The 13,962-nt window shown below is 59.9% G+C and overlaps 2 protein-coding genes across 4 annotated transcripts; both read right to left on the minus strand.

The window, feature by feature from the left end:
* Positions 1-912: 912 nt before the first annotated feature.
* On the minus strand, positions 913-5,373 carry LOC125697404 (PHD finger protein 13-like). 2 transcript variants are annotated; one of them, XM_048954556.1, is made up of 5 exons: positions 5,177-5,373; positions 3,958-4,050; positions 3,222-3,825; positions 2,904-2,942; positions 913-2,779 (listed from the first exon to the last, which is right to left on the minus strand). In XM_048954556.1, the coding sequence occupies exons 1-5, from the start codon at positions 5,255-5,257 to the stop codon at positions 2,553-2,555; spliced, it is 1,044 nt and encodes a 347-aa protein (XP_048810513.1). In that variant the 5' UTR covers positions 5,258-5,373; the 3' UTR covers positions 913-2,552. The 2 variants fall into 2 exon arrangements, with proteins under 2 accessions (XP_048810513.1, XP_048810514.1); XM_048954557.1 differs by lacking the exon at positions 5,177-5,373 and adding an exon at positions 4,234-4,361.
* Positions 5,374-5,556: 183 nt separating this feature from the next.
* Positions 5,557-13,474, minus strand: ABCF3 (ATP binding cassette subfamily F member 3). Of its 2 annotated transcripts, XM_048955203.1 has the most exons (21): positions 13,314-13,474; positions 13,047-13,194; positions 12,892-12,971; positions 12,520-12,572; positions 10,840-10,937; positions 10,614-10,736; positions 10,135-10,401; positions 9,911-9,991; positions 9,329-9,388; positions 9,179-9,235; positions 8,956-8,978; positions 8,622-8,677; positions 8,281-8,481; positions 8,009-8,085; positions 7,722-7,766; positions 7,490-7,622; positions 7,126-7,214; positions 6,896-6,987; positions 6,591-6,723; positions 6,269-6,356; positions 5,557-6,147 (listed from the first exon to the last, which is right to left on the minus strand). In XM_048955203.1, the coding sequence occupies exons 1-21, from the start codon at positions 13,384-13,386 to the stop codon at positions 5,989-5,991; spliced, it is 2,136 nt and encodes a 711-aa protein (XP_048811160.1). In that variant the 5' UTR covers positions 13,387-13,474; the 3' UTR covers positions 5,557-5,988. The 2 variants fall into 2 exon arrangements, with proteins under 2 accessions (XP_048811160.1, XP_048811161.1); XM_048955204.1 differs by lacking the exons at positions 5,557-6,147; positions 6,269-6,356 and adding an exon at positions 6,368-6,575 and having other exon boundaries at positions 6,682-6,723.
* Between the last annotated feature and the right edge of the window lie 488 nt (positions 13,475-13,962).

A 13,962-nucleotide genomic window follows, 5' to 3' on the forward strand; every position in this document is an offset into this window, starting at 1 on the left:
GGGGAGAGACGGTGCCCAAGCTGGAGAAGTTCTACACCGAGGCGGTCATTCCCCACCTGGAGCAGCAGGCCGGCAGCTCAGTGTGGGCCAAGGAGGAGTAGAGCCCGCTCGATGCTCTCCTGGATGCTCACTTGGCTTTGGGTTGGCCACACCAACCCTGCTTAGCGAGCCCCTAGCTTAGCTGCACCTGAGTTTTCTGCTGTTCATGTTCCATTTGCAGCTTCTGCCCCGATCAGGATGAAAGAAGTCACACCAGCAGGGCCCTGCAAGGAATGATTTTGTTCTGCCCGATGAGGGAGAAATGTCCTGGAGCCAGCCCAGCACTCAGCCCTGCTGCCACCCCGTGCTCCTTGCCGCCCCCCAGTCCGAACCCTTAGCACTGTATGATGGAAGCCAGCACGTCACATCCATCTGCACTGGAACTCTGGGAAAAACTGGATCCTTCAGCACCGAAACACTTGGCAGGACTAAACTTCAATTCTACTTGAGTGGAAACTGATCAGGACAGATTTATCTGAACCCAAGAGCAAAACATAACTTTGGAGCAAAACCATGATGTGCCTTAGCAGCTGCAGCAGGGTGTGGGGACAGCCCTCCTCCCGAGCCCTCCCACCATGCTCAGGAACAGCAGAGCAGCACAGGGCAGATGCTGCTTGCCCAGGAGGTGAGGCTCCAGGTTCCTGCAACACTGCAGTGCAGCAGGGAGGTGGGCATCGTCCCTTTGCTGCGTGATTCACTGTCAAATAAAACATCTTTTGAACCACTCCTTGGCTGTTGTGTGTGCAGCCTGGGGGGTACCTGGGTGGGGGGTTCTGGTTGGGGGGTTTGCACGCAGAGATGCTCAGCAGGTCGGCCAGCTCCCACCTGGGAAGAAAGGGAGAAACAGGCCAAAGCCACCACCGTTATGGCAAAAGTACTTTATTATGTACATAGGACTCCAGCCACACTCCACAGGGCAAGGACCAGAATTTGCTATTTTACATATCAATACAAAGTAACTATAAAAAACATAAAGCACTTTTGGGGCCCAGGCTTTCCACAGGAGGAGAGGCACAGGGATGAGCCTGGGATTGCTGGGTGGTGGGGGGCTGCCCCCCACTTCCCCCAGCTGTGGTCCCATAGTAACCAGATGTGCAAGTAGGAGAGAACCCAGCTAAGAGAACCAGTGATGGGATGGTGAGTTGGGGCTGTCCCACACCCTGCTCCAGCAGCAGTGTGCCAGGGCCGGGCCAGGTGGCACCAGGACAGCAGCAGGATCTGTGTTCCCTACCCAGAAAGTGCAGAAGGCACCAGGCCAGGCTCTTTGGAGGGGCAGTGAAGTGGGATTTGGACAGTCAGTGCACATGGAGCCCCAGAGCGCACACACTGCTCACAACCAAGGGCAACGGGGAAAAGCCTTCCGCTTTGAACTGAAAGGTAGGTCTGGTACCTCCAGAGCAGCAGTTGCATAGGAGAAAGGGCTTACGGCCCTTTCCTGACATCAAACTTCACTCTACATATCAAGAAAAAAAAAATACAAAAAAAAACACAGCCAACAAAACAATTTCTCTGCTGGAGGGCACACTTAGAAGCAAAGCCCTCCCAGCACCCAGCTCTGTCCGAGCTCAGGGCTCAGCATCACAGATGCTCCACCTGCAGGCAGGAGATGGCTGCAGGGTTCAAGGTTCAATTGTTTGAAACAAGGAACACAGAAAACCAACCAGAATGCTTCCCACTGCTTGTTCCACACCCTACTCACTCAGGGTAGCTGGGTTTCCTACCACCAACCTCACATCTTTTTCAGACAAGACTTTAGTGCAACCGGAGTATCTGAACCAAGAGGACTCAAAGAACAATTCTTCTAACAATCTACCATAGGATGCCCTTGCTGCACGCTGTTCTTCACCCAACAGGACTACCCTGAGGTCTCAGGCACAGCAGCTGAAACCAGGAGCACCACATGACAGGGACAGGGCCTCCCCCGTGCAGCCTATGGGGAGATGGACACCTGATGCCCAACAAGGAGCAGCCTGGTCTGCTCCAGGGGTGGGCAAGGCCAATATTCATTCCTTCCTCTCATCCTAGAGAGCAGCACACTACACAGAGGAAGCTTGCCTAGGTTGTATCTACATCCTGGAAGATAACTTGAGTCACTGGGGCTTTGCCATCACAGCCCACCTGAAGGTCTCAGGAAAGGACAACGGTAAGGATAAAGGAGGATGGGAGTCACATCTTGGAATAAGTGTAAGCTTCCACCACACCACATAGAAACTATTTGGACTAGATTCTCCTCAGCTGGCCTGGGGGGAAGGCACTGAGCCGGGTTTGTGCAAGGACAGAGATGTTTCTGAGTGACCCAACGCACGGCTCCTCTCCCCCAACACCTCTGGGACAATCGAGCTCCATGGTCAACACGACGCCCAGGGAGGACGCATGGCAGCTTCCAGGAGACGAGGAGCAAGGGGGACAGCCCAGCACCACAGCCCAGCCCTTCCCCTGCCGTTACTGCATTGATTGTCTAGCCAGACTGGGCTACAGCCTGAGGTGTAAAGAGGGCCCCCCCAGACCCCTGCTCAGTCACAGAAGCGCTTGCGGGGCACCGTCCGCGCTCTGTTGGAGCGGCGAATCTCCTGCTTGGCATCACGACACCGCTGGCAGATGAAAATCTCAGGCACGTTGGATTTGCGGATCTTGGCACAAGAGAGGTGGATCCAGGTAGCACACTCGTTACATTCAATCATGGGCCTCCCTGCGAAGGGCTTCAGGCAGAAGCAGGTGATCAGATCCCAGGCGTCATCGTCTGGTCAGGGAGAGACAGACGTGGGTCAGAAATTGCCCCACTGCTGTGGACTGTCCCCCGCCATGGGGCACAGCACCACCTCTGAAGCCACAGCCAGTCCCGCTGGGAGAACCCCCCCACTCACCTTCTGCTTTGGTGTTAGGAGCTGCTGCAAATTCATCCACTGGAGTTGCAAGAGGGGAAAGAGAAAGTGCAAAAGTAAAGACCAGATCAGCAAGGCGCCCTTACAACCACCTCCCTGACAGCTTTCCACACTGCACTGTGCCCTCTACACAGGAAAATCTCTAAGGAGCGGGTCAGCTCCTGGTCCTCTGCTCTCCACTTCTCCCGAGCCCCTCACAGGAAGAAACCAGGACTATGTGCAAGTACAGGTGGCCCTGGCCAAGGGACGATCGGTGTTTGGCACCCATCACAGCATGGCTTCATTCTTTCAGACACTCACCGCTGAGCTGAGAGCTCCCTCTGCTTGCGTCTTCCCCTTCGCTTTGGTCCAACGTACTACAAGAACCGGGGCTTTTCCTTCCTCCAGAGCACTGCTCCTGCTCCTTTAGCTGCGGATCATCTCCTGCCGGCTTCCCTGCTCCCTGTGCTCCATGCACCCAGTCCTTCTCGTCCTTCATCAGCTCCTCCAGGAGGGCGTGAGGCTGTGGGTCCCCGGCCAGGTTGAGGGGGGGCTCCAAGAACTCTTCTTTCCCAGGTGGCACCCGTCCCTCCATTGCAGCCAGCTCCGTCCCCCGCTCCTGCTCTAGCCCAAAGCTTTTCCCAGCACTCAGCTTCTCCACCTCCTGCTCCAAGATCAGTTTCTTCACCGGTGGCTTCTTCCGTTTCATCTGCTGGGGCCGGACATCATAGAAGCCGGTGGGGAAGGCAGAGCAGCCCAGAAGCAGGTTGCTCTCCACAGCCCCCCTGGCCATGTTCCGGCTGCTCCTGTCATCAGCCAGGAGATGGATATCAGAGGAGTGGGAGGAGGCCCAGCTATCGCTGTCCTGCGTGCTCCCTGTGCTGTTCTGGGGGCTCATGCTGCCACCGTGGCTCCAGGGCTCATTCTGCAAGAGGGGAAAACAGCAATGGTGTGAGATAGCAGCAGGGATGCTGGGGGACAGCATGAGACCACAGCACAGACCTCAAGTAAGTCCCCAGGGGATGCAAACAGAAGGAGCCTTTGGGGAGGGGCTCACCTCATCGGGGTAGGGGATGTATCCGGCGTAGGCCAACACGAAGGTGCAGAACTGGTTGAAGTCCTCCACGGTTCTCTGCCGCTTCTGTAAGGGCTGCAACAAACGGCACGTGTGGGTCAGACCCTGCCCACACAGTGGGTCCCAGCGCCGGACAGACAGACAGACAGACGGATGGGGTCCCCGAGCGGCCGCTCCCCCCCCCCCTCCCCGCCGTGTGACACACGCAGCCCGGTCCCTTCGCCCCCCACCGCGCGGCACGCCCAGCAGCGCACGAACCGTGAGTCAGTGCCGGGGGAGCCCCGGGATCCCGGGGGCGGGCAGGGGAACAAAGTCTGGGGGACGGCGCTCCGGGAGACGGGCCCCCACCCCCAACACGGCACGGGGCTGGGAGCGGCGCGGGGGGACGGCAGCGGGGACGGCACCCACCGCACCCCCCCGCCCCACCCCAACCCCAACCCCCCGCACCGCCCCGGCCCGGCCGGTCCCCGCCGACACCTGATCGCTCCCAAGATGGCGCCCGCGCTCCCGGGCTGCCCCCGGCCCCCCTCAGCCCTCCTCCCCCCGCGGGGCTCCGCTCCCCCCGCACCGGAGGCGCACGCAGAGCTGCGGGATACGGGCACTCATGGGTGGGTTGGAGGGGGGGAGAGGAGTGACGATCTTCCCACCCCCCGCGGACATCGCAGCCAACAGCCCCCCATCCCAGCACGGCACCGCCGCGCCACCGAACCCCCCCCCCTCCCAGCACAGAGCCCTCCCAACCCCCACCTCCCTCCAGGGCCTCACGCATACACACGCACAGCCCCCCCCCCCACCACCTCCCAACTCATAAAGACCCCCCATACACACACAGAGCCCCCCCAACTCACACAGAGCTCCCATACACACACAACCCTCCTCAGTCCTCCCCCCGGCACTCACACAGAGCCCCAATACACACACAGAGCCCGACCCCCCCCCAGAGACCCCTCCCACACACACACACACACACAGCCCCCTCCCCCAGGGCCCCGCACACACACTCGCACTCACACACAGCCTCCACCCCCCCCCCGGCCACGCCGGAGCCGCGCACACGCACACGCACGCGCTCCCCCCGCCCCAAGAGCTGCCGCTCAGCCGCCCCCCGCCCCAACTACTCTCACCCCGCACACAACCAGTCCCCCCCCCGCAACCAGGACCCCTCTTCCCCCCCCCTCCCCTCCCCCCGGACCCCGCTCACCTCCTCGCCCCCCGGGGAGCCGGGGCTGGGCACGGGGCTGCTACCCGCCGATCGCGGCCCTCCGTCCCCACCGGTGCTCATCGCCGCCCGGCCCTGCAGCAGCAGCAGCAGCAGCGGTGCGGTGCGGTCGGTCCGTTGGTGTCCGCCGCCGGTCGGAGCGCGGCCGCCAGCACCGCCCCGGCCGCAGGGGCGGGCCCACCTGGTGGCGGGGAGGGCGGCGGGGCGGTGCCTGGCGCGGGCCGGGCCCCCCCTACCGCCCCCGGGACCCGCACACCGGCCCAGACCCATCCCCGAGCCCCGCGGTGCCCTAAGCTTGGTGCTTGGTGACCCCCTCCCTCCCCCCTCCACGTAACCCTTCACAGACACGAGAGCAGCGCGCCCGTAGCGTTACGGTTTTATTTACACCGCAGGCTCCTCCGTGCCCGCAGGCACCCCGAGGGCCCCGCCGGGGGTACGGAGCCCCAGGGGCGGGTAGGGGAAAAGGCAAAGCGCGCCCCAACCCCCGCGCGTCCAGGGGGCGGGGAGAGGTGGGGGCACTTGTAGCAGCAAAAGGCCTCGCTTTGTGCTGGGGGGGGCGGGGAGAGGAACGCCACTGATAGGGAAGGGGGGTGAGCAGAGAAAGAGCAGGGCTGCCCCCTAACCCCCCCACAGCGTGGGGCACGGCGGCGGGGGGGCGCGCTGCCTTCCCTCATCCGAGCACAGAGCAGCACCCGCAGCCCCGCACCGGCTCACACCGCACGGGCCGAGGGCACAGAGAGCAGCGCAGCCAGGGGCCACCGCGGCATCCGCCCCCCTCCCCCCCTACTCCGGCCCTATAGGAATCCCTCTTTGCGGAACTGCTCCTTCAGGATGTCCCTGTACTGGTCGAAGCCGCCCTCGATTCGGGTGACGGTGGCGTTCTCGCAGACCCACAGCTCGTGGCACACCAGGCGGATGAAGCACTCATCGTGGGACACCAGGATGATGCCGCCCTGCCAACATGCCACGATGGAGAAGGGACTGAGCACAGCTGGCATTAGGGGGGCTCTGGCTGAGACACCCCAGCTGGAAGCTGCAGGGAGCTTTAGGAAAACGACGGGGGTGTCGCCTTACCCGGAACTTATTCAGCGCCTTCGCCAGCGCCTCGATGGTCTCCATGTCCAGGTGGTTGGTCGGCTCATCCAGGATGTAAAAGTTGGGACTGGAAGAGAGGGCGGCACTGGGAGTGCTACGCTGGGAGCATGGGATGCACCCCACGAGCTCGAAGCAGCAGCAGAGAGCCACTGCTTCCTTCCGCCCTGTGTCCACAAAGGCCCAAAAGTGAGGCTTCATCTGCAGGGCAGCAGCAGGTCTCCAGCTGCCCACCTTCCTCACGGTGAAGCAAGCTCTAGGGATGCAGCCAGACAAAAACTAAGGGCATCTAGGAGAGAATTACCAGGACATGGTCATCTGGGCAAAGGCCACCCGGCTCTTCTGGCCCCCGGACAGGCTGGCCACAGGGCGCACGGCCAGCTCCCCTGACACACCGTATCTCCCCAGCTGGTGCCTGTACTCCTCCTCCGTCTTCCCTGCAGAGCACAGCACAACGTGGCTATAGCACGTGGGCACCCAGTGCCTCGGGATGGGGCGGCTGCACGGAGGCAGTGCCCAAGAGGAAGTTCTGAGGGGGAAAACCTGACTGGAACATGAGGGAAGGAGCTGAGGAGACGGCCCAGATCTCTCTACATCTCCGAAACCTACCTGGGAACTTCCTGGCCAGCAACTCTACAGCACTGATGTTCAAGTCCAGCTGATCCACGTGGTGCTGGCTGAAATAGCCAATTTTTAGGTTTCTGCAGAATGAGAAGAAATGCGGAAGTGGCACCTGGCCCTGTAACCACAGTGCTCCCAGCCCCATCTGCAGGAAAGGGGCACAAGAGTGGGTGAGCAGCCACCACTCCTTCCCCCCCCCAGCTCTTCCTACCAGGTACCTGTGAGCATGTCTGATCCCTCTGACTGGTGCCAGCTCCCCCATTAAGATCTTTAGCATGGTCGACTTGCCAGCTCCGTTTTCCCCAACCTAGAGAAGCAGCAGCAGCATTGGAGAGCATGAAACCCACAGAGCTACCTCGGGGATGGGGCAGTGCTTAGGGAATTTCAGCCCTCTCGGATGATCACACAGCACTGCTGGAACACGTTCCCCAGTCCCTGAGCTTAAGGACTAGCCGGCCCAGCCCCCATTTGCAAGCACACAGCTTGAGGACAAGGACCCCTGACATTGAAGTTGGCCTTGCTCTGAGCAGGGACTTGGAGAGGAGAGCCCAGAGGTCACTGTCACTCTGCAATCCCGCGTACCACGCAGATGCGGGACTCCAGGTCAGCGGAGACAGACAGGGAACGGAATATGTAGTGAGTTGGGTCGTAGCAGAAGTCTACTTCATCCAGCTGCAGGATAGGAGGGGAGAACTTCTCAAAGCCATCGGGGAACCTGGGAAGGCAGGAGGAGGTGAGAGATGGCCAGGAACTTCAGAACTCTGCTCAGAAGGGAAGCTGGGTCCCATCCAAGCAAGGCTCAGGCGACACTTACTTCATCATCACCTCAGACTCCTTGTCCACGGGTTTCAGCTCTGGCCTGCAAATAGCAAAGCCACAGTGTAACTAAGGCGCCTTGCTCTGAACCCCACACCAGAAGCCCACAAACTTCAGCTCTGCAGAGCCTCATCCTGGCCAAAGCCTCCAGACCAGACACGGCACCCAAAGCCTGAACCACCCCATCCCTGCAGACACAGTGTCCTCCAGATTCGCCTGGGAACATTGTTTTCTTCCCATCAGCACTGCCCCCTCCCCACCTCTGCAGAGCAGCAGGACACTCACAGCTTCTCCAGCAGCTTGAGCTTGCTCTGAACTTGGGACGCCCGGTTTGCGTTGTAGCGAAAGCGGTCGATGAAAACCTACAAATGACAAAACCCCATTCAGCCACAGCCACCCCAGCGCTGCTAAGCCTTCTGCAACAACAGAGCCACAGCCACAGATCACTGCAGGACTAAGCAGCAATGAATACGGGAAGCTTGGGATGCTTGCTAGGAGCAAGGAGAAAGGGGCAAGGCTGGGAGAAATGCCCCAGGCCTACTGGTTTCTCCCAGTACCTGGATATGCTCGCGGTACTGCTGCTGCGCCTCGTACTCCCGCTGCTGGTTCTTCAGCCGCTCCTCCTTGGTCTTCATGAAGTTCTCAAAGTCCCCACGGTACGTGTCCAGGCGCTGCGAGTGCAGGTGGATGATGTCCGTGGCCACCGTGTTCAGGAAGTTCCTGTCGTGGGACACCACGAGGATGGTCGACTGCCAGGTCTGGAGGAGACAAGGGAGAGGGAGAGCTGAGGGAGCCCGAGTGCCACCACCCAGCAAGGCAGGACACCAACCAGCCTGGGAGGATGTCCCCGTTCCCTGCTGCACGTCCAGCACACCTCTAACCCTGTTCCCACCCCTACCTGCAGGTAGTTCTCCAGCCACAGGATGGCCCTCACGTCCAGCATGTTTGTCGGCTCTGAGGGAAGAGAAAAAAGGCACCGAGGTCAGGTCAGGAGGGACTGGGATGTCTGGATGATGCTTTTTTACAAGGGAAAGACCAGTGACCAGCCCAAGTGGCTGCCCAAGCATGTTTCCCGGGTGAGGATGGCTCCACGCCACTGCTGGGGAGCGCTGACAGCCCTGTCACTCAAGCTATTTTGAGCAGGCAGCTAAAGGCCACGCTGCCTTCCCAAAGCAGCAAGGGCACGGGCAGGCCCAGCAGCAGGGTTAGAGGGACCTGTGGTATTAACTTACCGTCCAGCAGAAGGAGGTCTGGCCTAGGGAAACCAAGACATGGGCATCAGAAGCAAAAAGAGCACAGGGTGAAGGCAGAGCACGTTTCACCACACACAGAGCTGCAATGCCTCAAAAGCTCCCCACCCTGACAGTCTGAGAAGACCCCCAGGCAGTCCCCCAGCCCCCTGCAGCACAGATAGCAAGGAAGGTGAACCAACAGAGTGAAAGCCTAGACACCAACCTGGCAAACAGGGCTCTGGCTAAGGCCAGTCTCATTCTCCAGCCTCCAGAAAACTCTCTGAGAAGAGCAGAGATTGCAGAGAAAGGTTACAATTTAATCAGAATAACTCAAGTCCATTCAAATTTCGATACCCAGAGCCTGGAGACTTACTTGGTTGTCTGTTGCTGCATCTTTGCATTAAAGCCCAGCCCAGCGAGAATGACAGACGCCCTGGGGAAAAGCAGAGAGAACTGGAACACAGATACACCATCTGTCTGCAGAGCTCAGTCTGAGCTCCCAGACCCATGGTCACCACAGGCACTCTGCTATGTAGTTTACGGCCACCGTGGTGCAGGAAAACTTCCCTGCAGGCCCAAGAGCAGCATTTGGCTGCAAAACGCAGCCCAGGAAGACACAGCATCCACACTCAGTCCCAGGAGACTGACAAGAAGCTTTCAGCTCACTATCACCAGTATTCCAGAGCTACTCCCTAGACAGCAGGAATCTGGGGAGGTCTGAGTGGAGCAGCAGTAACAATGCCATTTGGGAGGAAAAAAAGCAACAACGAAACCTCCAGCTTCTGGGGAAGCTCAACTATCTCTAACACAGAAGAACTATGACAGAAGTAGAGAACAGAAGCAGGGAGAGTCCCCATCCCCACACACAGGATTGCAGGGCCACAGCATGGCCCTTCTGTGATCCAAACCACATCTGGCCATGCCAACAGACAGCAGTGCCACAGGGCAGTCTCACCTCGCCGGGGCTTTGTCCGCCTCAATCTCCTCCAGCTTGGCATAGATCTCCGATAGCCTGGCACCTTCCGTCCCTTCTCCCCTGGAGCAGAGCAGAGCAGAGACAACAAGAGGTCAGGATTTGAGTGCTGAGGAGGCTGATCACCCCAAGCAGGACAAAGGCAGGCAAGACCTCATGGACAAAAGGCTGCGGAAGGGCTGGAAACCTAGCGATGAGCATCTCACCTGCCAGCATTCACTTTGGCCGTCAGCTCCTTCTCCTCCCTCAGCAGGCTCTCACGAGTGGTGTCACACTCCAGCACGCTCTGCAGGGCTGGCGTCTCATCACCTGCCACCTCCTGCTCCACGTGGAGGATGCTGATGTGTGAGGGAATGCGCAGGCTCCGACTGGCAATCATCTTCAGCAGCGTGGTCTTCCCCAGCCCATTCCTGCCCACCAGCCCGTAGCGCCGTCCAAACGCCAGGTTCAGGTCTGCCCCTGCCAGCAGGACCCTAGAGCAGGGAACAGGCAGGTACCTGCTCAGACTGCCCCACGGAGAGAGAGGCAACCAGCGGCCACCTGCCCCAGCACCTTTCAGGCTGTGCTGAGGTGGGCCACGTGGCCTGCTGATCTTTCCAGTCATTCCCCACCACTCTCAAATGTGGACCTCACCTTGGTCTGAAGCCCCAGCCAGGGTCCATCCCACCTCCCCACCTGCACTCACCGCTCACCAAAGGAGACATCGAAGTTCTCGATGCGTACATCGTACGACTTGTTCTTGCCTGATGACTCCATGCGGGTCTCCTTCTTGCTGGCAGCTTGGCTGGCAGTCGCCTCCTCGAGGACTCTGCAGTAGGCAGAACGCACAGAAGGGGCTCAATGGGAAAGCTCTGTGTGCTCACATCCCAGCCAGAGCAGCCTGGGGGTGCTGGAGGCACCGCTGTACTCACGGAGGGCCGGATGACTTCACAGAATCCCGCTCCATCCTCTTGTCTTGCTTGGCCTTCAGTTTGGCTTCTGCCTTCTCCAGTTTCTTGGCGTTCACCATCTGGGGCAAAAGGAAGTGTGAAAGCACATGTTCAGCAAAAGCCCCAAAAACCCAACTCCAAGTGAAAAGAGAGCTGTCAGTCCCTCGTTCCTGGAAGGAATGGAAGGCAGAAGGGAGCTAGGACTGGGGAACTGGGACAGACTCAAGGAAGCAAACAGGGCCATTACAGCACTTGAGGAATGCAGTCCTAAACCAACAGCTTGTATGCAACGGTCCGACCTCAGCAAGCAGTTGGCTGACCCCAACCTGTATGGCTCTTCCTCATGACCCATTTCTCTGGTTTCAGGGACCTGAGTCAGCCAAGGCACTTCAACAACACCAACGTGCCTGAGGGTTGGACTAGATGATCTCCAGAGTTCATTTCCAACCCCCACGATTCTGCGATCCTGAGCTATCCCAGCACCTCCTTCACTCACCATACACCCACCGCAGCCAGCACCACTAAGTGGCGTTTCCCCTCCCCTGTTAAACTTTACCCAGTTTGGAATTAACTCAGGTTATGCAGTGGATCAGTCGTGGCAAAGCCAAAAAACATTTAATTAAACCCAGAGGCAAGAAGCAGCCCAGTGTTTTAACCTGGCCTGCGATCTTGGCCAGGCTCTCAACTCACTCCTGCATCCAGTCACATAGCTGTGGCTGACCAAGAGCACTCCCAGGTATTTCTAGGCAGCTCCCAGCCACAGGAGCACACTACAGACCTGCATGCTTGGCTGAGAGCATCTTGTTACTGCGGCTGTAGCCCAGTACCTACAGACACACTGAGTCACTCTGTAAGCAGTACAGAGCTCCTCAAATCTCCCAAGCAGGACGTGTCCTCCAATACCTGGGAGGCCTCCCAAGGCCTCCTCTGAATCTTTCCTAATTTCTCTGAAGATTATCTTTGAGTTGCAGACACGAGAACCAGACAGCGAGCTTGGGAGCGGCAGTCCCAGTGCCAACAGCAGCAGCAGTCGCCAGCTCCCCCCAAAGGCTCCCATTCACACGCACAGATATCGCATTAGATCTCATCCTCCACACGAGGAGCTCCACGTGTGCCCCAGGGAGGGAGAGCACCACAACGCACCGCACACAGCTGCCGCTGTCCTGGCTTTGTGTCTGCACAACTGTCTCCATAGTTAAGCCTGGGGGCACCCAATGCAGAGCACAACCTGCCTCACATCTAATCGCTGCATGGGGTTCAGCTCTCACTGAGCAGGACAAGAAGCACTCCTGTACAAGAAGCACTCCTGTGTAGCCACTCAATCAAAGCTGTACTGAAGAAGCCAAAGTCCTTCCCAAAGTTAGAGGCGCTGCACTCCGAGCGTTACTGCCTGACTGACCATGCTTTGAAACTCATTAAGATAGAGGAAAATAGAGCTCACCAAGTTAATGACCTGTTAGCTCCCTCTGAACCTTTCCACAATCAAGGCCAAGAGCTTCACCAATGATGCCAAGGCACAGCTCCCCTGTACCTCCATGCTCCACTGCTACCTTTGGTTCTGGCCAACCCCAGCACGTAAGGGGTCCAAAGCAGGCCACAGAGGTGCAGCCCCATGCAAGGGTTACCCCAGCAGCCCACCCACAGGCTGCAGCCCCTGCTTACCGACGTCTGTCCTCTCTTCAGCAGCAACCCTGGCAGCAGGTCCGTGTTGGCATCTGTGAGGGGATGGGGGGGTGAGTGGTGGGGTCCCCTCTTCTGGGGAACTGGGGGGGGGTTAAAGGATGGGGGGAACGAAGGATGGGAGATACGGAGGACTGAAGGACAGAGGATTGAACGACAGGGGACCGAAGGCCAGGAGAACCCAGGGACGAAGGGACTGAAGGACAGCTTCCATGCATCCCAGCAGTTCAGCCCCAGGACAAGGCAGAGGGGTGCGGGGTTTGGGAGCCAGGGTCGGGGCTGAGCTGCCCCATCGACCCCCCCGAGCCCTGCAGAGGAGCCTCAACCCACCGCCACCCCCCGGCCGCCGCTCACCGTATCCGTCGGTGATCTGAGAGAGCTGGATAGGAGCGTCCAGAAGCACCTGGCTGCAGCGCTGCGCCCGGGCTTCGTCCCTGCGGGAGAGAGGAGGGTCGGGAGGCCCCGGAGCCGCGGTCGGGCGGGTCGGGGGGCGGCCGGGCGCTGCTTACAGCTGGAGGCAGTTGAAGAGGCGCTGGCACACCTCGCGGATGGCCCGCTCGTCCTTGCCGTCCCGCGACACCTCCTGCAGCAGTTCGCCCACCGCCTCCACCAGCTCGTCCACCGACTCGAAGTCCGCGCCGCTGCTGTGCAGGATCCCTGCGGGCACGCGGCGCTATGCCTATCGCGACACTATTCCTATCGCGCTACAACCCACGGGCGGCCCCCCTCCCCCGAGAGGCTCTGTCGCGACTCCTCCGAGACGGGGCGGCGCTCACCCGTCACGTAAGCGAACACCTCGCCGTCCAGCTCCGGGAACTCGCTGCGGAGAATGTCGGAACACGACGCCATAGCGCGGCGGGAGCGGGGCCCGGCCCCAGTGCTGCCGCACGGAGCCCGGCCCCGCGGCACAGGCGGAAGGAGCGGCGGCGGCGGCGAGGCGCGGGGGCTGCCGGGAGAGCGGCGCCATGTTCGCGGGGGCTGCTGGGAAATGGAGTCCTAAGAGCGCGCGTGCGCGGTGCGGGGCACGGGAGCGCGCTGCCACGTGGGGCGCTGGGCACCGAGCGCCGGTGGAGCGGCGATGGAGTTTCGCAGCGCAGCCGCTGGTATTTTATTTCTGTTGTTGTTTTCGTTTTTACAGACGTGCTCCGGCAGCAGGCTCACAGAAAAGACGGAGCTGCCCTCCTCGTTCTGCGGCGCTGTGTCCGTGCTCAAGCACTCCAAGCACAGCACTTCCCCACAGCTGCCGAAAAGCACAGGGGAAAAAGCAAAACCTTGGATTCTTCCAGCTGCTAATACGTGCAGGCAGCCGGAAGCGCATTGATCAGGCAGTAAGAAATGCAGGTTCAGCCCCACTGTAGCTTTCAGGAAGCTAGGAGCCTCCCAGCATATACCAGGCTGCTATGGAAGCCACTGCGGGAACTGAGC

This window comes from Lagopus muta, chromosome 9, assembly GCF_023343835.1.
Source record: "Lagopus muta isolate bLagMut1 chromosome 9, bLagMut1 primary, whole genome shotgun sequence".
Taxonomy (NCBI): Eukaryota; Metazoa; Chordata; class Aves; order Galliformes; family Phasianidae; genus Lagopus; species Lagopus muta.